The sequence below is a fragment of the Leptosomus discolor genome, chromosome 9, assembly GCF_034619465.1.
Source record: "Leptosomus discolor isolate bLepDis1 chromosome 9, bLepDis1.hap2, whole genome shotgun sequence".
Taxonomy (NCBI): domain Eukaryota; kingdom Metazoa; phylum Chordata; class Aves; order Leptosomiformes; family Leptosomidae; genus Leptosomus; species Leptosomus discolor.
Window position 1 is genome coordinate 7,376,336 of NC_141399.1, and position 25,963 is coordinate 7,402,298.

Sequence of the window (25,963 nt, forward strand, 5' to 3'; positions counted from 1 at the left end):
AACCTGAACAAGGAATTTGCTTTAGGTCTCTGTCCACCCGGTTTATTTGCCATTCAGGCATGTCACAAAACCCATTTCCCCCAACTGGTGAATTAGAAAAAGCAGGGTTACTTTGTGGTCTGTAAAAGTGATTTACAAGTGCTTTTTGAGCTCTCCATTCTCATTTCCAAGTACTATTCCAGCATTTGCAGGGAGAAGGTAATGAGCATAACCTACAACAGCGAAGGACAGTTATTCCTTTTGTCCATTTACCAGTGTTCCAGATCACGAGTTCAGATGTGCCTGAGCCCTTATCCCAGAACATGGACTTGTCTCCTGCTCTCACCCCACAAGAATTACTTTCAACCTTTATGCACCTTTCAAAATGAAAATTCCTTGAATATAGGTATCTGGAAGGATACAAGTGTACAAGCGATACTAGAGCTGATACAACTGCAGCTACAGGCTTTCCAAGACAAAGCAGTGTTAAGGGGAGAGGGGGGAAGCTGAGACTTATTTTTCCAACTTCCCTGCCATTAATCATGTCACATAACTTCTGTGCAATTTTCCACATGGCAGGGACTAGTTGGTTAATCCATTTTACAGTTCCTATTCCTTTCATGAGACTGTTGCTGTTCTATATGGAATCACCCAAGACAAAGAAACGCTGGCTGCTCAGTAAAAGTCAAAACCCCAGTGTTACAGATCCTACCTGGCAAATTCCTGGTTAAACCTAACCTATCTAGAATCACAAAATAAAGTAAAGCCAGCTTAGTTACCCAGAAGGTAACAAAAGACAGATACTGCACATATTTCATTAAGGAGGATGTTTATTTTTCCAAATATTGTATTAAGATAGCGTCCTGTTTGCCTGTTTCTATCGACATCTGGTCTGTAAAACAGAGAGAATGATAGAAGATCAAAGTTTTAATTGTGCAAGTAAAAGAATGTATTAATAACATTCTTTCTGTCCTACAGCAGAGATAAACTTAAAAAAAAAACCCCTAACAGCTAGAAGAACAGGATATTTATATAAAGATGTCCTAACAAAAGAAAAGCATGCAAAAATACCTCTAGTGGATAAACAAACTAGGCTCCCTGTTTGCAGACTGTTCCCTGTCGAGCTCAGCCCTTGGAGATCCCCTCCCTCCCTCAGTCAACAGGGTCACCATATCTCAGCTGGGTTTCACATTTTTATACAAACCCTTCTCAGCATCCTTTGTTCGCTCACCCTATAGATTTTGGAAAATGCAGCAGGTGTGCCTTTAAGACCCATTTTGCTGCTAGTTGCTTTAGATTCCCTCTCCCAGGTAGTAAGTCATTTGAGAAAGGGGGGAATTTGTCAGTCTTTTTGCTGCTAGCTCCTTCTTCGTCTGCATAGGCTGCACTTCGTATCCTCCACATCTGATACACACATTATAACAGGACACTAGTTCTGCAGCATATGTACAACAAACAGTACCTCCTCCTCAGGAGACATTATTACACTTCTTGGCTTTCTGAGATTGGGAAGAGCCTGAATTTGTCACCTGTTTGTCACACTGCTGTCATTCATTAATGCAACAGCATACTTTGAACTAGCTGTCCTTCTCCTCCCCGAAATTACTATAGCATGGAGTACTCCCAAGATGGCAGAAGCTTGGGATTAGGGCTCCGACTTGCATACGTTGAAGTGGAAAAACGAAACCAAACCAAACCCCCAAGCCAACCCACAACTGCACTAACTTTAAAAACCAGGACTCCCAGAAGTGATGACTAGACTATCTCACTGAGTAAGATCAATAGCATGCTGTACAGGAGTGGGTTCAGACTTATCAGTAGCTTTCTTTCAAATTCAGAGCTCTGAGGTGAATTCTGAAACATCATTAAGTAAAGCATCACTACCACTTCTACCTGAATTGAGGCCACCACGAGCAGAGAGCCTGAAATGTCTCAGAAAAGTCTCTGAGGCAACACAGAGGACAAGCTTACTCAGGACAACCTGTACAGCAAAGGCTGACATTTGAAAGCGATTCTCAGTCTCTTTTCAAGACATCTGTGAATTATAAAGAGCCAGTCGTCCTCCATTCCCTTTAAGGAAGAGTTTAATATTAATTTTAGCTCCTTCTGAATCTACTTCTGGGCTAGGGCCCAGTCCATCTGCAATACTTCTAAAAGTGACAAATTAGATTAAAAACACACAGAACACCCACTCAGGACTCGCTCAGTTCTTCCAAACTACGGTAACTCACAACAAAAGGGACACAACAGTTAACTGTGGCACTGCTTGTGCGAAGCTGCAACCTGCAGATGGACACACAGAGGGTGAAGTAACTCATTGTACAGCGAGCTATTGTACACAGGGAAACTGGACAAGGCACTTCCTTTTCTTTTGTGTTGTCCTCTAAATCATAATAACGTCCTTTTAGACATCTGCTAGAGTCCTGTAACATTAATGGAAATGGAAAAGCTCCAACGGGAATTCAGGGGTTTCTCTCTTTTTCCCATGAACTGAACATTATGGAATTTTAACAGATGTTCTACTTGGTCATAGTTAATAAAATGAATTATGCAGGAATTAAAAATCTGGCTCCATTTGCTTATATAAGATCTCAGCAGCAGAACTACGTTCCCATTAAGAAACTCTAGAGGATTTACAGTGGATTTATAGTCTGCTCCTGCCTTGCTGTAAGATGGCTGGAGATTTTTACAAATGAACTTGTCTCTGTTGCGGAAAACATGAATAAATTTACCTGTTCATTGACTGTTCTTAGTAGCACGATCCAGTTTCCACACTGATGAACACCAGTACAGTAGAACCATAGGAAAGGACAATTCTCACTTGGATTTGCTTTGGAAATGACATCATGGGAATTCCGCATCGTTTCACAGCCTTCAATTCCTGCCATTTATTCAAAGTCTCATTCAGCAACCTAATAACCATACTCCCACTTTGCGCTTTATCACAAAAGCTTTCCCCTTGGAGTGCGGATGTCTTTTTTGGGCTACTACTGCCAACAGAATAAGGCACAGTACCTCACTTCCCTTTCTATTTTAGGATTAGTTCAGTGTAACTACATCAAAGGAAGATGTAAAGACCAAAATGTAACAGAGATGTGACAGAAGAGGCACCAAAAAGGAGTTGGGTGAAAGAGTCACAGCCAAAACTTCCAAGTATTGAGGTTCACTCAAACAAGTTCTTTCCAAAAGCACTGCATATTTAGCCATCTTCTTTCTCTTCTAATATTCATCTGTACAGAAAGTATTCTGATGAGAAGATAAAGGGGATAAGTGAAAGAGTGAAAAATCAAAAGTGAAGGATGAAACAGCTACCTTGCACCAGAACAGAAGCAGCACAGCAGCTAATCCAAATTACACGCAGCAGAGTCAGGCTGTCTTGAAAAGATCTACTATGCTATAGTAAAAAGACAAGGTTTCAACATTGCAGTCCCTTTATAAACAGTCAGGCTCATTTTCACTGAAGTCCAAGCAATTGGCAAGCAGATCTTTGCCCAGGCACTGAAATACGCTTCATGTAATATGCAAAATCTTATCCTGATGCAACAACTAAAATTAACCTTTTTTAAATTCTGGCTCAATAATTTTGCCAGTGCAAGAATATCATCATCTGAAAAGCTTCAATATTCCCGGCCTCTTCCAATTTAATTTATTTTTTTAATTAAAAATCACGCATTGAAGCCCCCCATCCAAAAATCTCACTCTGCTGTAACTAAACAGAGGGGTTTGTGTAACTAAAGAACCAAAGCATGTAAACAAACTCTGTAAGTATAAAAAGTCAGCCAGAATTAAGTATCAGTCGATACATGCTATGCAGTTACCTGGATGTGTCAAACAATGAATTCATATAGGTTTTTACCTGAAAATAAAGACTTTCCCTAAAGGAAGAAGTGTGCTTAAAGAGAAAGGAAAATACCAAGATTAAATGTCAGGCTTACAACAGTTCCAGCTGAAGGCTCAATATGCTGTTCTTACTTCAGTGGACATTGCTTTATAATATTTAGTGTCAGAAAGATGCAACGATCTTAACAGTGTTAAATTCAAAGATTTTTTTTTTTTTCCCCCAACATCATCTATGATTTGTTTCATTATGAAGAGAAAGCACATTTCATTTGGTAATCATTTATTTCTCATTCTATTGGACAGATTCTCCCAAAAAGCAATACTTCAACTCAAATCAGTTCTGAAGGATCTTTTATGAATATACATAACGGAGAGGACCCCCGTTATATTTCCAACACAGCGCTGCCATTTTGAGTAAACAAAGTTATCTCAGCAGGGTCACACACCATGCCATGAATATGGTCTGCAAATTAATTACCACCCTGACATATGTCAAAACAAATTTTAAGGAGAACAGCACTCAGTAGTAACCATGTGCTTTATCTACCTGTTAGTATGCAAAATCTGTATTCAATGGGATCTAAATTTATTCATTTATTCAGAACCCCTCAGAGAAATCAATATGATTCGTTGGCCTTTTTTTGCCTGTCTCCAAACAAAATCCAAGTGAATAACATTTGTTTAGTGAGCCAGAAAATAAGTACAGGATGAAGCTATGGTGGGGGTTACATTTCAGAAAAGCAGGTGTCGTCTCTGCACAAATAACTAATTTTTTAAACACTCTTAACTGCTAAAATAGACCGCTGTGCATTATCATTTGTCAGCACTTTAAGGAACACTAAATTTGGTATTTCTTATTTTAGGTAATATCCATCTTTATTCTGTAACCGTAGCAAGAGCTGCCTAACATAACTGTCCTAAAAAAAGAGTTTTCAGCATGAGGAAAGGCTTTTAAAAGCAGAGCTATTGAAAGAAGGCTTAAAAAGCCTCTGCAACTGGCTTTATTATCAACGGCAACACAGCCAGCAGATCTGATCCTGCGTTTAAAAAACAAAAGCAGCGAAGATCCAAACCTAGTTTACTCCGTTGAGTTCCATCAGGAGAGGACAAACCCACACATACCACATTGAACACAGTCAGTAAAGAACCTTTCCTGGACAACAGCTGTTATGTTTTCACAGGAATTGAGCCTCGTCTCTTTATTTGAGGTACTCAGGGCAACTTCTGCTTCGTCAAAAGATGACCTCCTGGGATCTGATTCTAAACAGTTTTAGACTGGGAGTTCATCAGTATGTTTCTACTTCTTTTATAATCTGCCTTCGGTTTGCACAGCATATCAAATACTTCCATGACACTAATCCTGTAATTCACAGCACGTTTATGAAGAGATTTTAGTTTAGGAAATATTTTCTGCCACGCAGGCCAAAATATTTTTTACCTCCTTTTTTTTTCCAACAGTGAAGTACTTCTGATTTAGAGCTAAGTAATGCCATCTCACATCTATAGACTGGATGACTAAATGCAGTCCTTTCACAAGAAAGCGAGCAAGAAAGCAAGCAAGCAAGCAAGCAAGAAAGAGAGAGAGTGCACACAATCCTTCCTATATACAGATGACAGACAATCTCTTGGCATCTGCTGACGAATATATTTAAAGAAAGCCTGCATCTGTGTGCCAAACTTGGCTTAATGCCACCCGTTCGCCATTACTGGCATACATACTTTGCATGATGCAATCACAGGGCTTGAGGAAGTTTCCAGTACTTTGTTTTATGGTTTTCATCATGTTAACATATCCATTTCCATCCTTTTATGACTTAGCAGCAACAGAACTGAGACACGGGATGGTAGATGACTTCTTGCATGTATCACAGGTTTTCTTACTGCACGTTACCAACATGCTATTTAAATTACAGACGAGTTACTTACCTAGAATGAAATACGCTGGGATTTAGAGCTTATCGTTAGAGCAATTGATCTCAATTGTACTATTATCTCTTGTTAGAAAACAAAGTGAAGCAAAGGAATCAATCAAAAAAAAAGAAAAGGACAAGTGTTTTACCTCTCTTAATACTGTGCTTTTATAACCCCGATACAGTCCTTGAATACCCTGTAAACCAACAAAAGAAAGCATCAGCTATAGGGTATTAGTATGCCAAAGACCACAATTTATCAGTGATTACGAGGCAAGCGTTACAGCCTTACTGAGTGTCAGACCCGAACTTTTTGCAAACTGACGATATTGATTATAACCTTGTATACTGTATTCCGTGATTCCCAGTGCTGGACAGTTTCATGTTCATTTCAAAGATCATTTAACCACTGTTCAGAATAATCAGTTGCAGAGAAGAAAATACACCTTACTGTTAAAATTAAAAGGGCAAGAAGGCACAGAAACACATTACTTCAAACTCTGCTTGCCCAATATTTCGGTCTAGAAGTATCCCCTAAGTATTTTGAAACTACTACTCTTCTGTTTAAATAGCCCACGCAAAATGAACCCATAGAATGACAGTTTCCTCTGCCCACCTTCTTAGCCCCAATTCAGAGCTTTTATCAAGATAAATATTTTTAACCAGCTGATAACATTCAAACAATTCAAATTTTATTTTATAAGTGTATATAAAATTATGTTTAATGTCTTACAGGACAGTTTAATCCCAGTGTTTGGCAAGTCTTATGGGTCTCTGGCCAGCTACAAAGAAGGGGAAAAACATAAGGTTTTGAGAGCACCAGCTTTTAGGGCAGAATGACCAAGTCACAGAAAGAAGTTCCAGTGACAATCTTGTGCAGGGTTATCAGAACAGTTTTCATTTACAAGCAAATAAAAATCAGTGAATCATTTAAAGGTCATATTTATGTCTTCTTTTCCCTGACTTTTACATATGGAAATGTGTATCATATTTTTCCCCCCAGCGTTTTCAGGAGCCGCTTTCTCTTGTGGAACTACAACTTGAAAAACACCCCTTTTGAGACTCAGTAAAAACAGTGGTGAACAGGTTTTTACAGGAAGAAACATGAAAAGATGTCAAAAGCCCTTATTTTTCAGAAGATACCGATACTGGATGAGCACTCATTTCCAGAGCTCCTACAGAGCCTCTCTGAAATGGTGCCTCTAGGACACCCACTCCAAAGCCTGCTTTGAAAACTGGAAACCATTCAGCAAACTCTAAATACAGAGACCCGACGTTCTGCTGTCCCAGACAAGGGCTGTTTGCATCAAGCAGAGCTTTGGAAACTAGAAAGCTAAATCCAAAGAACAGAATAATAGATGGGAAACTGCTGGGAGAGCACAGAACTGGAATAAAGTTGCAGGAATGCTTCTGGACATGGCACTGAGCGGGAAGAATGAAGCAACTTTGAAATTTTGCTTTGAACTTACCTCATGATACAGGGTGTGGGAGAGAATCCGGAGGGTACTCAAGGAAGGAGAAACCTGGGCCCTTTGCTTGACAACCTCAGATGGAACCCGTATGAGGCACGCAACCTGCGAAAAAACCCATACGTTCAGACAGCAATTCCTTTTGCTGCCTTACTGTTCATATAGCAGACACATTTGGAGATTATTCCAAGTACAGAAACCTGAAAAACAAGGAAATAATTTTTGAAATTATACGAGATCAACTTAAAAGCTGTCTACGAGCAGCTTATGTGTTTGCTCCAAGAGCTGTTTACCTTCTGAACACAAATAGGTATTAACAGAAAAGTGGAAGTACCCTTGACACTTTTAACTTCCAAACCAGAAGTAGATTTGGGTGGGGAAAATCATCGATAAACCGGAAGTTTGAAGCCATCCTGTCTTTTGGCAGCCACAGGAATTCTTCCCCCTGGCTTTCACAGATCTTAACTGGAGATTCAGGACTTGAAGAACAAACTTCTTTCCTAGGTAGCTCCTTCGTGCCCTCTAGTGACTGACAGCAAGAGACACTCCAGTTAGCTCGAGATGCACACAACACATCCAAGGTTTACCTTAAATCACACACTGGATTTCATTCAAATTGAAGCATCAGATTGATTCTTTCCTACACAATGAATATACTGGGCAAGAAAAGCCCCTGCAGCTGGATGTAATAATGTGGCCACCACCACAAAGGTCCAGTTTTTCTGAAAAAGCCAGACCTGGCTTTAAAATATTCACCTGCCACTTCAGCTTCAGGTAGGAGTTAAGCTTGCGGGCACATAATTTTGAGGAACTAAGATCCTAAAGCGTCAGAGAGTTACAAGCCTCTCATCTCTCTAGAAAATGCCCGTTTATCAGCATTTAAAACTTTCAAGGAAAGTTTGTCTTCAGTTGGCCCCAGGGACACTTAAAGCAGTGCTGGGGCTGGTGGCAAAACCCTGGAGACGCCACAGGCCTTTGCCAGATTTTTAGCCTTGCTCGATCCCATCCTGCACTGGGCTCAGGATCACACTGTGGTTCTTAGATGTAAAGAGGATCTCTGAGCACTTCAGGAGAAGTTGTCCATCTGAACTGGCAAATCAAACTGCTAACTTGGAAACCCACACATGCCAAAGAAAGTTCAGGAATTCACTGCCAGATAGCACAGAGGCAGTAACTTGAGCGGTCACTTGTGGGTAACACAGTACAAGGTTTAAGTTCCATTTTCACAAAGAGACCAAGGAAAGGTCTGTTATCCTGTTACATTCCTATAAGTTTACCAGACAACAATATCCAAAAGTCATTACAAACAGATCTAACTCTATGTGCTCTTCAATTCTCAGGGTCAAAAATAACAAGTGACCCCAATCTGTCAAGAAAATAAGAACTGTCAAGTTTTTTGATAGTTCAGCATAAATATTTATAGAACTTCATGCTTCATAACACTCCATGTCCTTATATTAGCTTTTTATTCCTTAAAAATACGGAGGCAGGAGGGAAGCTTTAAAAAGGCTCGGATGAAAACAATCTAGTCAATCAAGACCAGACAAAGAGCCCAGCGTGGCTTCCTGACATCTGGGGTGCTGCAGTTTTGGCAGGAGAAGGGTGGCTACAAAGTAATGTCTCCATTTCCCCCGGACTACTTGGGGTGCATTTCATTTCAAATTAACTTTGATGTTTCTCCCATTTGAATTTGCGCTTACAAGGGAGTCTGTGGCTGCACAAGAACAAAACCAGTGATTACATTGTGCCGTTAGGAAAGGAAATAAAGGCTCGTGTCACCCGGGCTGCGCTGTCAGATTGGCTCCATAGGGCACCTGTGGTACTAAAAAAGCCACAAGCTGCAACTGCCAACACCAGACTGCATGGTGACATTTTCACTGTGCACCTGAACTTACAACATGTTACCTTCTTTGTTCCTACGTGTGTACCTTACCACCAATAACAATCCGAGCAGTCTTTTGATGTCAAACGCAGGTCTCTAAAGAGAAGTATGGAAGATTAAGTTCACGTGTATCTTATTAGCCCACAAGGTTTTAAAAAAAACCAACAACGAACAAACAACCTGGGACAGATGGGTGCAGAAAAATCTCAAATCTATTACGCTCAGATCTCAACCACTGCAGCGCCTTCCAGGTAATGCTGCCAAAGTTAAAAGAACACAACGCACTTCTCCACGCTTTGCTTTCTTAGCTAAATATGTTCAAGCAGCACCAGTAGAACACTGCACTGAGAGAATTCATACTTAAATTTTCAGACATCTGAAAGCTATAAGCAAATTGCACAAGCAATGGTGAAAGATATGTATACACACATATATGCTTTTACCTGCACTAACTAGTAGATAAATAGACACAGAAGACAGACAATAACGTGACCTCACATGGTGGTAGCCCATTCACCTCCCTAATCACCAAGATCCCAGGAAGAGATTGCTTTTTAATCTCTGGGCTGTTCACTCAAGATGCAGCCTGTTGCTTGCTACAGAAGAGGACAACACAGCCTGCCAAGCTCAGGCCATTCCTGATGCATCTGTTTTGGGGTTGAGCCTGCGACAAATTAGCTCTGGCGAACATCTGCATAGCCAGCCATGGAGAGGGTACAGCAGTTGGCCCTCCGCTACCTCGGCCAACATCAGGGCACCACACAACAGCACTGCATTGATAGGGGCCACGCTCATTTTTCCAAGCAAGCTCTGGAGCCAGGATTTATTCCCATCTTTTGATGGAAACAGAAAGACAGATTCAAGATCCTACAGACCAAGTTCAGGGGAAAAATAGGTGCTCCCCTAGAAGCTTCTTTCTTATTTACCAGGTCAGACTCTCTCCCCATATCAATGCACATGTATACATACCATAAGGGCAGGAAGATAATAACACCGAATCAAAGGCTCAAGGATTTCTAGATTTAAGCTTTAACAAAACCTGATTTTACAGCTACAAGCAAAGCTATTATTAGTTTACAGAGCAGGTATGCAGAAAAGACAACATTAGCATCTATTACCTTTCTATCCTTGTAATACTATAACCACTTCTGAACAAAAGCGTACCGAATTTCAAAATCCTTGTCTTAAATCATTACCAGGTCAAAGGGTGACTCCAATATTTAGATGCAAACCTAAGCGCATTTTTAATTTACTGACTTGCATTAGCCACCTAGGGACAAACAGGATTATTTTGTTAACATTTATCTATGTATTAGTAAGACAGTATATCTTCTAATTAAATTAAGGTAGTTTTTTTCCTCTGTCAGTTCAGGGAAAAGTGTTTTAACTTTTGGCTACTCCTTGCACGCATCAATGCTGCCATCTCCTGGTCGGTTCACATCGGAACCAGACTTTCCCGGTTCTGACCGATACCTCGACTGATTGTGAAGACTGCCCAGTGCAACTAAACTCTCAGAAGTGCCTTGAACGCAAAGCCTCTTTATACATACTGATTTAAGCAGGTTCTTTTCAGTCTATCTGAAACCTGTTCCTATGTGCCTGTAGCTAACAGAAAATAAGATCTGCTGCAAACAGCACCAGGAACCAGCACAAAGCCTTTTGCATGGGCTCACCCAAGTTTATTGGAAACACCTTACCTCAAAGCACTAACTTCTGCCTAGGGGCCAATCCTACTTAAAGCTGGAGCAGCTGTTCAGAATTAGGCAGTACTCATCCAATTCATCAGCACAAGGCTGCTGAGCATTTTTCTCTAGACAGTAACACAAGACACATGATAAAAGGAACAAAGTGGGGCTAGCCCTGCTTGCAGAGGGGTTCGGTGCAAGTAGGTCACCCAGGCCTAGACGATTCATTAGCCAGGGAACTGCAAAAGCTGCAAGATATAAACAGTTTGCTGCTCATCCAGGGAAACCAGCAGCAAACGCAGCCTACCATGAAAATGGCTGAAGAAAACTCCCAACCAAGAGGGGTTTTTTTTGTGGGGTTTGGGTTTTTTGGGTTTTTTAAATGATTTTGTGGTTAATGTGACAAAGAATCTGAAGTAGCTGGTTGGACTAGAAAGAAGCCATTCCGTTGCTCCTGCACGTTCTGGAGTAAGCACTTATCTGCAAACTACCATGACCCCACTTCTAGTTCACGAGCAGGTCTTCGCTCCTCTATCCAGGATGTCCTGTTCTTTAGGCAAAGCCAGACATAAGACAATGACATCTTTAGAAAAGAGCACAACTCCTCCTGGCCTTCAGAGCTATATCATTATCCAAATATTAACATACCCCATACCAGCCTTTTGCTTCCATCCTTTGTGCTCCAGCCTAAGCATTTCCCCACCTGACTGGTTTTGTAGGATTTAGTAGAGAACCAAAGATACCATGTGCATTTGTTTTTAGGCACCTATTCTGCAGTTTGACCACCAGCCTTGCAAGCGTGATCTGTGCATGAGACATACCCAGAAACATTTGAAACAGGACAGAGCAGGTGTTACAGTTGCTATTAAGGGCTTACACTGGGTATTTAATTGGCTTCATACGTGGCAGGTTTTTCTCAGAACTGGGGACACAGCTGGTACAACACTATTAGCAGCTTTGTACCTCTAAGGAGAGCAGCTTGAGAAAGCATTTCCGTATGCAGCCTGGCATGCACCTTGCACAGCTGATGATCTGACTCACAGTCTTAAAAGCTCCCACAACCATACGGTCTGAGCACTCCTCTTCAGTAAGAGACAGATATGACCTGTGCTTTTAAGACAGACTATTGAAGGGCAAAGACTAAGAGGCCGCTCTGTTAAGATGCTGGCATCTGATGCGCTCCTGGCTAATGAGCGGGTCTGTTCTCTGCACTAACTTGGGCTTGGGTGAGGAAAAGGAGCAAATTTTTTTCCACTTAGTAATTAGCCAGCCATTCTGCCACAAGGCAGGAGTAGAGTATCTGAGGACAGAGAACTGTTCTGGAATATCTTGGTGGCTGGTGATTTAGGGACATGCACTCAGTGACTACAAGCAAACCTCTGGCTTGCATAGCTAAACCTACCTTGAAAACTGGGTACCCAAATATGCAGCAAAATCCAGAAAACTTTTCTGCTTTGCAGCTTTAAACCCTTTAGAACACTTTCTAAAGGATTTTAATTTTAAATTTCCCAAGCAGGAGGTTAGTTTTAATGACTTTGTCTGTGTATGCTGGGAAGCTTTAATTGATGTTCACCATATAAATATAATTTAACACTTAACACAGAACTAAACAAACATACCTGGGGAGAGTTACTCTTAAACAACACTTGCATACATTTATTCTTAATCAAATAAGAATCTAATTTATGACACTATACAACTTTGTACCCAGAAAGCAGAGACTTTAAACTAAACCTCACAATACCTGTGCAAGATAATCACTAACCCATCCAGGAGGAAAAGCTGCTGCACAAAAAAGACAACAAAGAGGCTACGACTTACCAAATAACATATTTTCAGGCTGCAGTCAATCTGGTAACAAAATTCTAATCTCTCACCCCATTCTTGAAAGTCAGAAGACAGAAGAACTGCCTGCTCCAACATAATGTAGAAAGAGCAAGAAAAACAGAGCAAATCTAAAACTTACTTCAAAGAGAAGCAGCAATAAAGATGGTTTTGGTATTTTGGGGTGGGTTTTTTGGTTGGGTTTTTTGTTTTGGTTTTTAGTTTGGTTGGTTGGTTTTGTTGGGGTTTTGGTTTCTTGTTTGGTTTTGGTATTTTGGGGTTTTTTTTTTAAGGGCACTCTGCATTAGTCCTGGCCATACTCCCGCAGACAAAAGCAACTTACAGCTCAGGTTTGTTTTGCATTTTTTTTGGTGTTTTTTGTTCTTTTGTTATTAAAAAAAATGCTGCTTCTCAAAATAGATTAATAAATATGACAAACTGAGCACCTCAATTTCTATGTCAGATGCTCCCTTCTAAGTAGGAAGTTACTATTTTTAATCTGAAACATGAAAAATGTCCTTTTCCATTCCTCAGAAAACTGAATTATTAAAATAATAGGTGAGTCTAAAATTAAAAGATCTTAAATTGCATTGATTTGTTTGGATCCTGAAAAAGAAGGGGAAATATCCCTCTTGGTTCAAGTCAGAGGCTCTCAACAAACCTTGAATTCAGGTTTGCAGCTTCCTATGCCTCTCCAAACTCTGTAAGTTTATGTTTGGTCCTTCAGATCTCACAGGGATTCCCCTCTCCAACAGAAGAGGAAAAAATGAACTTTTTCAACACAATATTATGAGACTAGCAAAGTATTTCATCATCCAAACAAATGTTTCTAAACTCTGGTCACAACTCTTGGGTTGGAAATGTGAGATAGCAGGGGAAGTGGGAAGCATGAGATGTCTCCCTTAGATAGAAGATGAACTGTCTCACCCTTTCCACCACCAGGAAAATTAACAGAAAAGCAGAGAAACATGAAATACACATTTGTTACTTGGTTTCTTATTGTCTTCAAACAGAGAAGCCTGAACTGCTGCAATCATAGACCCGTAACAGTTCAAACAGCAATAAACCTTCATCTAAATAATTGCTGCCCTTTTGACCAATACAGAACAAAATTAGAGGTTTCTGTGGTCTGTAATCTGCAGTGGGTCACAACACAAGTCGTGAACAAGTCCGTACATACATGCTTGTCAGTGGACTGTGCTACCTGCTAAAGTGCAATTGAAGCAGAGAATTGAAGAGTTAAGGCCTATTTTAATGAGGAAACTGTCTCCAGGAGTGACAGAAACTGCCCAATATATGCACCGTCCACTATCAGTTTCTGCTTTAAGTGCCAGCCCTAGAGAAAAAGTGTTCATCTTCAAAATAAAACCTCAGAATATGCTGATCTTTTCCCCTCTCACATTCAGGCACTGCACAGATGTGCCCTTCCAGCATAGTTAAATTCAGTCCTGTGCAAAGTTGCTGGGGTCATGAACAGGTGACTCCACTCCTCATTTAAACCCCATGGAGAGAACAAGCTTTGACTAATGGGCTCTGGATGGGAAAGTTTAGACAATGCCAAGCTCTTTGTCCCATCTTTTCTTCTGATGGATGCAACAGGGCCTTCACTAATTTAACTGCAGCTCCCCTGTCTGCTGGCAGGAAATATTTCTTCAAAGAGCAATCTCACCCAGCAAGATCCCTCAGATCTCAGCACTCCCCAGAGCTTAAAAACATACTATTTCAGAGATGAGACCATTCACAGGGACCAAGTGTCATAAGCATTTGGAAAACCGGAGCTTCTGCACAAACATTTTCAACTTCCTCCAAGTTTCCACCTCAGATGACATCATCTGGAACCTGCAGAGCTGTTTTGCAGAGTGTTATTTCATCCTGTCATTGTCAAACCTAGGTCAGCTCCTTATTACTGCTTTCCAGAGTTCCTTTCTTCCCACTCCAGAGCATCACCTGCACCACCACACACTTCTTCCTTCACAAGGTCCATCTTGGCTGAGCCTTTTCACCCCAGCTGCCTAAAGTCCTCAGCGGGCTCCTTGTCCATCAGTTCAGTAGCCCTCTCAACATGGGCTTTTGCCCCTCTTCCAGATCTTCTTCCCCAGGCATGGCTCTTCAATTGCCCAGCTAAATGGCCTACAACTCCTGCTGTGGGTTCCTTGCCTACCTCTCCATCAGCCATGTCAGATACACCTTGGAAAACTTTTGTCCTCAAACAGCGGAAACTTCTGCTGAGTTCTCTTCACAGCAACAAGAAACTATTAACCCAATTATATCAGTTAACAGGTAAAGAACACGGGAAGTTTGTGAAGCTGACAAGGCTGACACTAAACACTTCTTTACAGAGGTACTTTTCATGCAGATGTTTTGAAATTGTGTGCTTTGCATAATTAAATAGGTCTTTCAAAGTTTAATCAGTGTAGAGTTTTGCTTCCTTTTTAAAAGTAAGCCCAAAACTTACCAAAAGGGGCCTGCTGTTCTGCACACCTCTTGTACTTCAGCACAAATTAAGTGCCCCATAGATTTCGAAGTTCCTCAGTACAGTCACAAGCAGTTGGTTTAACTTTGAGTGGCAAAAATCAAACAGCTGAATAGCTTTTTTTAAAAAAAAAAAAAAAAATCTTCCTTAACCTGACTGATGCTTGAACAATAAATTACTACATTTAAACACAAAAAGCCTTAAAGCCAAAGAGTAGACCCTTAATTCAACGTACAGAATTGTCTGCAGCAGCTCTTCCACCACTGAGAGTCTGTTAAACTTATTTTAAAAGGCTTAAGAAACTAATTCACGTCCACCAGCCAAACTGTTCTTTCAGCAAAAGTTGCATGGTACATCCCATCCAGCAGAAAACCGTTTCCAAGGAGCCAAGTGGGGTCAAGCTGTGTTACAGAAGGACAAATGTTAATGAGATTCCAGGCAAGAGAACACAGGCAATATTTTCTGAAAACACATTAAGTCTCCTGTTGAAAGATGACTAGTATTTTACAATTTGCTCAGTCTCTTGGGGTTGCATTGGCCCAGAACACGGAAATTTCAACTACGTTGTATTTTATCAAGTATTTTCCTTTAATTGATCCCTTACTCTTTCCTACAGCCTTTTCACTTAAAGAATTATAGGCTTGTCCACATATGGAGCTATTCAGAAACAGTTATTCCTGACAAGCCCTGTACAGAACTTTACTTTGGAATAAACTAACCTTAAACTATCTCAGACATTTCCAAAGCCAACTCTGGCAGTGCATGTTGCAAGCCAGGAAATCCATCAGGAAACACTTCTAAATTATTTATTTCTCACTTATACTCTTTAACCCAAATTAGGTTTCCTCTATAGATACTTTGAGCTACAAATATTTCTGAATCAGCTGAATATCAGCCCTGGGATTGAAAGAAAAGAGAAGACAACCATCAAACTCGTACTCTTTACTGCAAAGAGTCCTCTAGGCCCTGAACTAAGCGGCTAAGACAAAGCAGTCTAGGAAGGGCAGCTGATGAAGAAGAGGCAATACATGCAGTTAACATGGAGCATACAAGAGAAGATCAGCATGGGTGGCTGGTCAGGTGTTTGACAGTTCTTAATTTGATGTTTTAGCCTTTAATCGTATGATGAATTTGTTGGCAGCATTTGTGGATTCACGCCTCCGTCTTTATTTACAACCAACTTTCAGCCGCAGCTCTAGCTTGAGCTTCCATCCACTCTAACTATGCTCCTTCTCCGTCAGCTCTTAATGGCAGCAGTCTCACCTTCACACTATCTTCCAACCACAGCTCAGCTACACTTCTCCATAAGGATTTGGCAAAAATCCTGCAGCATCTGTATCGCAGACCTGACCTCACCTAGATTAATTTATGAATATTTCAAAATCCACCATGATTAATTCAGAAGACCACCTACGTTGCTGCATTCATCTTGCCAGGGTCCGCACGTTGCCTTTCTCAATGCCTGTATGCACCTAGATACCAACAGCACAAAAGACACAGTCACACCTAAAATGACAGGCACTGATCAAGGACAATAGCAAAAACAAAAGCTTAAGTACTGTGGAAGAGATCCCATCAAACTTTGACTGCTGTCAGTCTTTGGATACTGATTTGAATACCATGGTCTGCCAGACCACACTATACTGGTTGAGTGGAGATAGGACACAAAGCAGAAAATGCAACTTTTCATTTTTAAACAGTTTTGTCCATTTATTAGATCAGGTTTTAGAAAAGGGTTAGTTAAATACTCAAAGCCATTAGCCCAAAGTCTAGACACAATAACTACTAAATCACTTCTTTGTTGCAGCAGACAAGTGTCGATTTAGAAGCAACTCTCCCTAGAGCATCCAACTTGCCCGTTGAACTGAAAAGACACATCTTCCACAAGCAAGTTTTGGAGTTTCAAATAGCTCAAATCTTAACTTCATGTCTGATGTGAGCAGCTGTTTCAACCCTGTTAGATTGGGCTCCTGCAAGCTGATCTTCTAGGGCTTACAGCTCTGTAAAGCCCTGACCAATTATCCTGCTGGAGGTTCTTTCATGATATTACTCTGTGAATTTGTCTGACTCATGCTTCTGCCTTTTCCTCAGAATGGGCATTAATAGCAGCTTTCTTCTCTGATCTAGCCAGTTACTCTCATGGAATTCATACCAATACACTTTTGGAGATTTCTGTTCTTGTAGCTGAAACTAGTTAACTGTTTCAAAAGCTACTGCCAGGGCAGAGTGAAGAAGCGGCTGATTTGTGGACAGAGAGAGACAGGCATGATTTTTCCCAGAAAAAAAAAAATCCCGGAGCCTAAAATAATATAAAATATACACTTCCCTTCTCTATTTGATTTAAAAGCACACTCAAAATGTCATTCTACAGAATCGTGATTTGTAAACTGTAAACGTGCTTGCATTTGGGCTTGCTTCTTCTAAGAAACAAGTTAGGACCAGCAGAGAAAGCTAGCTGAATTCCCCAGAAAGATAAGTCCTGCATTAAGAAGCTTTCCTATTTGACACATCCCAACAGCAGATAAAAAAATTCCCAAGTTATTAATACTGAGGGTCAGATGCTAATCACAGATGAACCACACACTTTGCTTTTATCACAAAACTATCTTAAGTGGCAACACACTGGCATACACGAGTAAGCTTGGAATTTCACCTTGAAATACCCATCCTCACCTTGCCCTGTGGAGCCACATGATCCCCTCTTTCCAGCGAAGTGACAAACTTTTGGACACTTCAAATCAAATTGATTCAACATCCCTCCTTTCTCAAGTTTTGCAAAAGGGTGAGGCTATGCCAAAATCCTTCTTGCTGAGGACAGCCCGGCTCATCATCTTCGAAGGGAGCAGCCCCTACCTAACCATTCAGAGCTGTCTCAACACAGCTGAGCTTTCCATCTTTTCCTACAAGGTCCATGCTCCACCAAAGCCTAGTGGGTAGCCCAAGCTTTAGCATTCCTACAGACAGGCCAAAAACACTTTTCTAGACCCAGGAGCTGGTCCAGCTTTAATACAACTCAAGGGACCACAGTGTAGAGAGACTGAAGCAGAATGAAAACAAGCCAGATAAGGAACCCAAAGTATCCTGGCTACATCAGCGTAAAAATTTAACAGTGCAAAACGAATGCAGGCACATTATCACTAACATGGCTAGGCAGCTTTCAGGACCCCAGTCACTCTGTCAGTCTGCGGCATACTCTGTAGACACACCACTTCATTGCAAGTAACCTGGGATCTGGCAGCCCGGGGGATGCACTGCACAGTGTCAACATATCTCCAGCACCGTAATCCTGAAGTATTCTGGAAACATCCACAAGGACAAAAGCAGCTCAATAACTTCAGCTGGTAATCTACTTCCAGAGCATGGACATTACTGCTAGCTGCCAAAAGAGGAGGACATCTGCCTCCCATCCTGCTCCTCAGTCCTCCCCCATACTTTCTCTCACAAGTGAGCTAAAAGTCAAGACAGATTGCTTTCCTACAGAGGCAGGGGGAAGAAAAAGAGAAAAAACCCAACATCACCAAAAACAACCAAATCAAAAATAAAAGGCCAGAAAGGTAAGAGTGAACCTGATATTTACAAGCAAGAGCCCAAAACTTTCACTAAATATCTTGCAAAGCTCAGATCGTAACCATAACAATATCTAAATATTAGATGGAAAAGGCTGTTGTCAGCTAGCTTCTCTAGAACGTGATCCAAACGACTTTATTCTCACCTCCACGGAAAAGCCAGCAGGACGTAAAATTAACTGTGCTGAGTCCAACCACTTTGGCACCCATGAAGGAAACTTCATCGGTCAAACTGGGACAACCTTAAACTTGTCCATAAAACCATGTTCGCAGGAGGCTCGTGGGGGAGGCCCAGAGGGGGGCTTCTCTTTATCAAAGTTTCTTGTAATTAGTAGCATACACTGTCATATTAAACTGACACACACACAAAAAAAATCTGTACAAATAAATCTGGAGGTGTACAATTAACTCTGGATCTGCAAGATTCACCTGGTTACTATTTAAAATGGGCACTAGGAGGTTAAAAATACTGCTCCTTCTCAGTTACTTACACTGCCTTAGAATATTAAAAGTAAAATTTTTAGAACATCTGGTTTTCCTTTCCACTCCCTATGATATCATGTTTTCCAAGCACATTTGGCAGCTCACGGTAAAGATACAGGCAGACTAAACATACAGGGCAATGTAGAGTCAAGATGAAAAATTCCAAAGCCCTGGATGCAGTAAGTGTTTCCTATCTCCAAATTTCAGTTACACAAGTGGTATAATAAGGGTTTTCCCCTGCTTGGTAACTCGTATTCTTCAACCTTCTTCTTCCTTGATGATGAGATGATACACCACGTATCTACCCTCTAGAGTTTTGGCTGTGTCTTTGTAAGCAATTTTTCATGTATTATGGGATATTCAGAGTCCCTATACAGCAAGATTCAGTTATAGCAAAAAATAATTACATTTAACAGGGTGAGATTTTGTATGTACTTTTCTTTATCTCACTCCGGGAGATAAGATTAGCCTTCTTCAGTCGTCCTGCCTAAAAGGAAAAAAGAAAAAAAACCAAACATCCACACCATGTCCACTGCCTTTTCACAGCTTGGTTTTGTGCCTCCTAGCCTGGAACTGGGAAACTGGACCAAACCAGTTCCAGGGGACTGTGTTTCCCATGAATTTACACAGTCTGTAAACAATACAGAAGACTGGATGTTATAAAACCTAAAAGCTCCCATTTGACCGATTTCTCCCATATTTTAACATACCTTGACGCAACCTTTGCAATTTTTTTCTTCTTCACCTATTTTATTATTTTTACTTGGTCACATTCAAACCACAGATTAGTCAGCGCTATCATACTTTTAAGCTTAGCACATACTCGCATTTTATCGAAACACAAGAAGGTAGCTGACTCATTTACGCTCACCAGTGAAGGAGCAGCAAACCTAGAAATCCAACATCAGTTTCTTGCTCTAAATGTTAATTTCTCCGTTTTGGAAAAAGGCAGTTTGGAAATGCAAAGAGATGCCTTGGGAATCATAACATGACAGAGTCTTTGGCTTATTATTTCACATTTAAAAGCAATTTATATTGTAGTAATTATTAAAGTATACAAGGGAGGAAAAGTATGTATTAAAAAAAAAACTACTGACAAAATAATAGTCCCAGTGGTCATGCCCTGATTAAAACTTAATGATTAATCAATAAAACCATAATTATAACTTTCACCATGACACAATTCGGAATAGTTTATGTATTTCTATTGATTGGCTAAGACTTTATATACAATAAATACGAGAAGATCTTGCTTTGTGCTGTTTTTATTACAGGTTTGTTGTAGCAAATCTCTAAATCCCCATCTCAATTATTTTACAGCTTACTTCTCCCATCACACCAAGAGGAGAAGAAAAGATAGGAAAAAGCAGAATCTTATTAGCTGAAAAATGGCTGTTACAACATCGCAGCTTCCACACCATAAAGTCACACTGCCACTTCAATGGCTACAACTACCTATTTCTCTGGCCTTAGAGTAGCAAGAGCCAAGCACATGGACAGCCCTGAGCAACTTATTTAACTATGCTGCACCTCCGTTTGCCAGCCTGAAAATGAAAGCAGTAAGTACATGAGTTGTAAGGGTCACCAGACTACAGACCACCTTGGGAAAAACAGGCAGCAGGCTCTGCAACCGTGCAAGGAGCCATCTGTAGCCAACTGTTCTTTCGCTGCCGATGATTAAATTATAGTTTTCTCACAGAATCCCCACAGGTAGAGGAGTATAATATAAATAACCCACCCGCAGAAGAAAAGACCTTTTTTTTTTTTTCCCAGTGGATTTTATCACAGAGCTCTGGCACCTCTTCATGAGCCCAACTGTCATTTTTGCTTGATTCTGAAATACCATTTGAGAAGCTGAAAACAGTTCTTGGATCTGCTGTTCCATGAGATACCAGGCAAACAAGGAATTTAAGGGCTTTGCATTGCCGTACTGGTGAAGAACCTCTTGCTGATTTCTAACAGCCTTTATAGAATTTCCATGGAAATAAGTGCTGTGCATTGCCTTAAGTTAGAAGACATAACCTGACAGCACAGGCTCTAATCAAGATCAAAAAGAATCCACCTGAGGCAGCAACAAAAACATATCCCACCCAGCCCCAAACCTACCCCCTTCTATCTACTCCTGCCTATCACCACTACCAGAGTGGTTAGTAGGTGCTGCATTCACCTATCTCCATGTGCTTGGTATGTTAAATTAAGTTCCCTGGCTAAGTCCCATTCAATCTCATCAGTATCATTTCCCCGAAAGATTAAAAATGACTTGGGAACCAAAGCTGAACTGCTTCCCGTGGGAAGTAGCTAGGCTGTGCTGCTGTAACAGCAAGGCACCTGGTGCTGAGCTAAAATGGGATGGATGCCTCTGCACTCTGGAAGCTTGGGACCAACCTACAAGTAAGCTAAGCCACCATGGGGAGTAAAAATACACAACTACCTGTAATAGAGAGAAAGAGATGAAAAAACTCAGTTAATAAAAGCAGACCACAGAGACAATGCATTTTTCTGCCCCCCATCATGGGCTAAGTTTAAGTTGCAAAAGAGTCAGAAAAGCTAGTTTCATACAGCCCATTTTCCTCCCTCAAACTTGTGGAAACAGCAATTCACACCCCATTTCATCACTGCAGTGCCAGGAAACACCCAAGTGTGACAAAAGGAGGAGAAAGGAGGTGGACAGCGCTGGCAGGAACACCCAGCCTCGAACACTGCCAAGGCACTGTGTCAACTCTGCAGTTGAAAATGAGAGGAGTATCTGGGGAAAGAAGGATTTTGCTGAACCTGGAATACATTCAATTCAGCTAACACAAGGCAACCTTGCTCTTTTTGTTTGCAAATAACCTCAGAAACAGTTATTAAAAAGCACAATATCCAAGCTTCTAGGATAAAGCGTGTGGATAAGGCATCATTTACCTACAGACAAGTTTGTGTCTGGATCAGGCAGGAATGGTCCTCGTTTGATCACATCGAGAAGTGCTCTTTCAACACTTGCTACAGCCTATTTGCACAGGAAGCTCCCATTACAGTGTCACGTACTAGCTCTTGCCAGAGCTAAACTTTCAACTCTATGGATCTACAGGTTGGCCAGTCATCCTGGCATTGCATGTTGGCAATGAAATCAATTCTATGATCTTAAACTGGAATATAAAGTCACTTTCAAATACAGCCTTGACATTTCCTTAGTACTGAAAACTTTTCCTTCTCTCAAAAAAAAAAAAAAAAAAGAAAAAAATTTCTAAGGAGTGGTCAATATATGCTGGGAAACAGCCTAGATATACCAGACTGGAAAGTCACAAGGGCAAGAGGTGTTTTGTTACTTAAATTCAATAGGCTAGCATTATTTCATTTGTAACTCACTGTGTAAAACATAGAAAAGAAACCACCCACTCACCCACGCACACAATTTCTGCAAAGTCCATGCTGTTAACGAGGCAAGGGCAACCTAGGCATCAAAACAAGAAAGGCTTCTCTTGTGACCTTTCTTAATGATCATCTGGAGTGTTCAACAGAATTCAGTCCCAATTATTCTGGGTATTGTATAAACCTAGGCAAAGCAAGCCACAACTTGCAGTGGCTCCAGAACCTGCGATAAACAAAGTAATGGATTTAATGGATACGAAACACAGCAACTTTTCCAAAAGGCTGAGGGAAAGGGCTTTCAAAAAGCTTGTACATACAAGTTATTTTCATTATTCACATGTACCTTCACCCTGCAATAACCCAACCAATACATTAAACTAAGGGCTACAGCTATCAGAGAGACTATGTGAAAAGTTGTCACTAAAATATCCAGATGTCCATCCCAAGGGAAAAACCTTCATAAGATCACCCGTGACACCTTCCACCGAGACAGGCTTCATCAGGAAAGGATTACATGTCATTTAATAAGTGAAGTTACACAGCTGCCAGTTGCCCTGTCCTGCCACATCACTTGTACCTCTAAGCCACTGTTTATAAACACAATAAAATATTTTGGTAAATGGTGTTGGCTGACTATGAATGCACACAGGGAAGGAGAGGGAGATAATTTTTACGTAGTTAATACTGTTCCAACACATCAAGGTGCATGGGTTTCAGATGATGGCACCTACCTACTTTACATAGAGTATCGTTATCTTATGGCTGTTTTTAAAACAAAAATCTTTTCCACGGCTACCCCACATGAAGCTGTAAAAGCCTTTCTCGAATGTTAACACTGACACACAGCCAGTACAACGTGAAGGCATCTTCACGTTTTGGAATAATCCACACTTCCACTATCTATTGACTTAGCAAGATCAGCCAACAGACCTGCTAAGAACTGTTACTAACTCTATATTCACTTTGAAACAATCCCTACGACTGCCAACACTTCATTAAAAAAAAAAAAAAAGCAAGCAATATTTTTCTAAGAACTGTCACAAGTAAAAAGATGGTCAACACACAAAAAAGAAACCTGAGTTTTCATAGTTGAATGGTTTCCTCTCCTCCCACAGACACACAATATATGAACTTCTTTCTTACCACTTCCCCAACAGAGGCAGCCACCATGTGTGTTGCTGGAGACAAGTAAGACGAAGAGCCATGGTGCAGCATGGATTTCACATTCTCATAGGTGATAAAAAATGCAGCAGCTGAAATTCAAAAATATATGGAGTCATTTAACTGTTCCTCCATCACAGAACTAGCACAAACACATTTAGAGGTGGATTTTGTCACGTATTATTCGACAACTATAGTTGAAAACAGGGTATTTTTGTCCCAAAACAGTACAACAGTACCAGCACAACCTATGGGGTAATTCCTTCAGAAGTTCATGCTCCTGGCTGTCACTGGCAAACCTCCTATTAGCATCCAAGGTGTCAGGACCTAAGGCCACATTCAGTATTGAGATAAGGAAAGATGTGTTTGAGTCATGAATGTCCAGTAGGTTTTGAAAAACCAGTATCTTCCACATTCATAGACATAAGGGTAGAGGGGAGGTCGTTTGGCTGAATTGAATGGATGTCTTTATTTTTTGGAAAAAAAAAACAAGCCAAACCAAAAAAACCCCACACAGATCAGCTGACTAATTGAAAATTAAAAAAAAAAAAAAAACAAATAAAATAAAAACCACGCACACACAAACCAAAAATCATCAAGGTATTTGATACATGTCTGCTACCCTGCAATGAGCAAAACTGTTTCAGTAGCAGTTATTAATAACTTCTTCCTAGCTATCAACAGTTTAATATTTTGCACTTTAGCTCCATTAAAAAACCCTTCCCAAGCTTCTGAAGGACTCGTAAAAGTCCTGTCCAGTGAAGAAGAAACATAGAAAACCAAGCATAGCAACATGAGCTGTGTTTATTCACTGCAACAGCCAACTACAAAGGCACTTGCACCTTAAGGGTTACTCCTTCTCCTAAAGACAATTTCAGTTCTCACTCATATGTTGGAAAGATAAAACCACAGTTCAGATTTTGAAGATGTAAATCCTGAAAAAACTGACATGTCTTGCGGGGGAACAGGTTTTAATTGTAGAGAAGGGCTATGTGAATTGCCTTCTGCTAATCAAAAGATGCTTATCACCTCAAAAGGAGATAACAGAGCAGACAAGATAAAGAACTGCATTTTTTTCATATCATCTTATGAAGGACATCAAACATCTGAAGGTGTCAGTGGATTTGTCAGCAAAGTTCTAACATTTACTACTGACAGCATAGCTTGCTGCTTTTTATCCCTCCCTACAAAGACAAAGTGGACAAAGGCATTAGGAATTTTAGATGCCTGTTCTCTGCAGGGACTACAAGCATTTACTTCTTTAAAGCTTGTTTCAAAAGTATTTCTGATGTCTTCTCAGTTTAAGTGTTGTAGTTGTTTCCAGGGAGAAAGAGACAGGCACAGCATCCCCAGGGTAATTAACTAAAAGACCTCCAGGGCTCAAGCACTTTGAATTTTGATTCATTTCCAACGCCATGAAAGAGTGGATCAGGACAAAAGTGTCCAGGGCAAGCAAGACTCAAGCCCTCTTTGGCACCTCGAAGTGCTTTAGGGTGCCCCTGTAAGTAAGGATAAGGCTTATAAAACATATCCAGGAACGCTTCCAAGGAGCAAGGGTTGCTGCATACAGCAGCCTTCATTCCAGGCTTGCTCAAAGAGTTTGTTCAACACTGTACAATTCTAGAAACTGCTCTTCACAGCTGGACACAGAATCCAAACTGTCACCTGCAGAAGAGGAGGCCACAGACATGAATGTCGTATACTACACAAGTTCCCATTTAAAGAAGACCAAGCATAATGCAAAGAAAATTTACCATTTGGAAAGGATCCTATAGCAGCAGAAGGAACACCAGCATAGATGCCACGAAAACCACCAGCCTTCCTAAATCCTTGAGGACTCTGCAGTCTTGTTTTCACAGTATCCAGGGGAAAAAGGATCAAGTCAACACAGACACCAGCAACTCCACCAGCCTTCAAGACAAAACCATGGAGTAAAGGGCATTAATATTCACAGGGCTGAAGCTGTGGTGCTTATGTGAGTAACTGAGGCACTACCAAAGCACTACTGACCGAATCCTTGCTGAGGTCAAATTATAAACTGATAGTCTTTCACAGACCTCAACAGCTTCTAGACCTGTAACAAGGAAGCTTCAACAAAAGAGAAAGTAATAGATAATACAACTTTTAAACCCTTTTTAAGGTATTTTCAAAACAATCTCAGTGTTTTGAATAGCACAAGCAAAGCAATGCAACACGCACCCACCACACCCAAAAGCAAGACAGTGATTGCCACTTATCAAGATGACACAGCAGAGAATGACCAACCCCTCTAGAAAGTTGTGTGATAAGATCAGGGAAAGACAGAAGCCATTCTGCTTCCCTGTAAGCACCTTTAGAAAG

At 40.7% G+C, this 25,963-nt stretch overlaps 1 protein-coding gene across 1 annotated transcript in view; it reads right to left on the reverse strand.

Annotated features, from left to right (window-relative positions):
- Positions 1-25,963, reverse strand: part of SLC25A26 (solute carrier family 25 member 26) — an 89,460-nt gene that overhangs the window by 61,910 nt on the left and 1,587 nt on the right. The window contains exons 2-5 of the mRNA XM_009959428.2: positions 25,378-25,534; positions 23,606-23,715; positions 7,199-7,303; positions 5,879-5,926 (exon numbers count right to left, since the gene is read on the reverse strand). Of these exons, the coding sequence (XP_009957730.2) occupies positions 5,879-5,926; positions 7,199-7,303; positions 23,606-23,715; positions 25,378-25,534 (420 nt within the window). The remainder of the gene's footprint in view (positions 1-5,878; positions 5,927-7,198; positions 7,304-23,605; positions 23,716-25,377; positions 25,535-25,963) is intronic.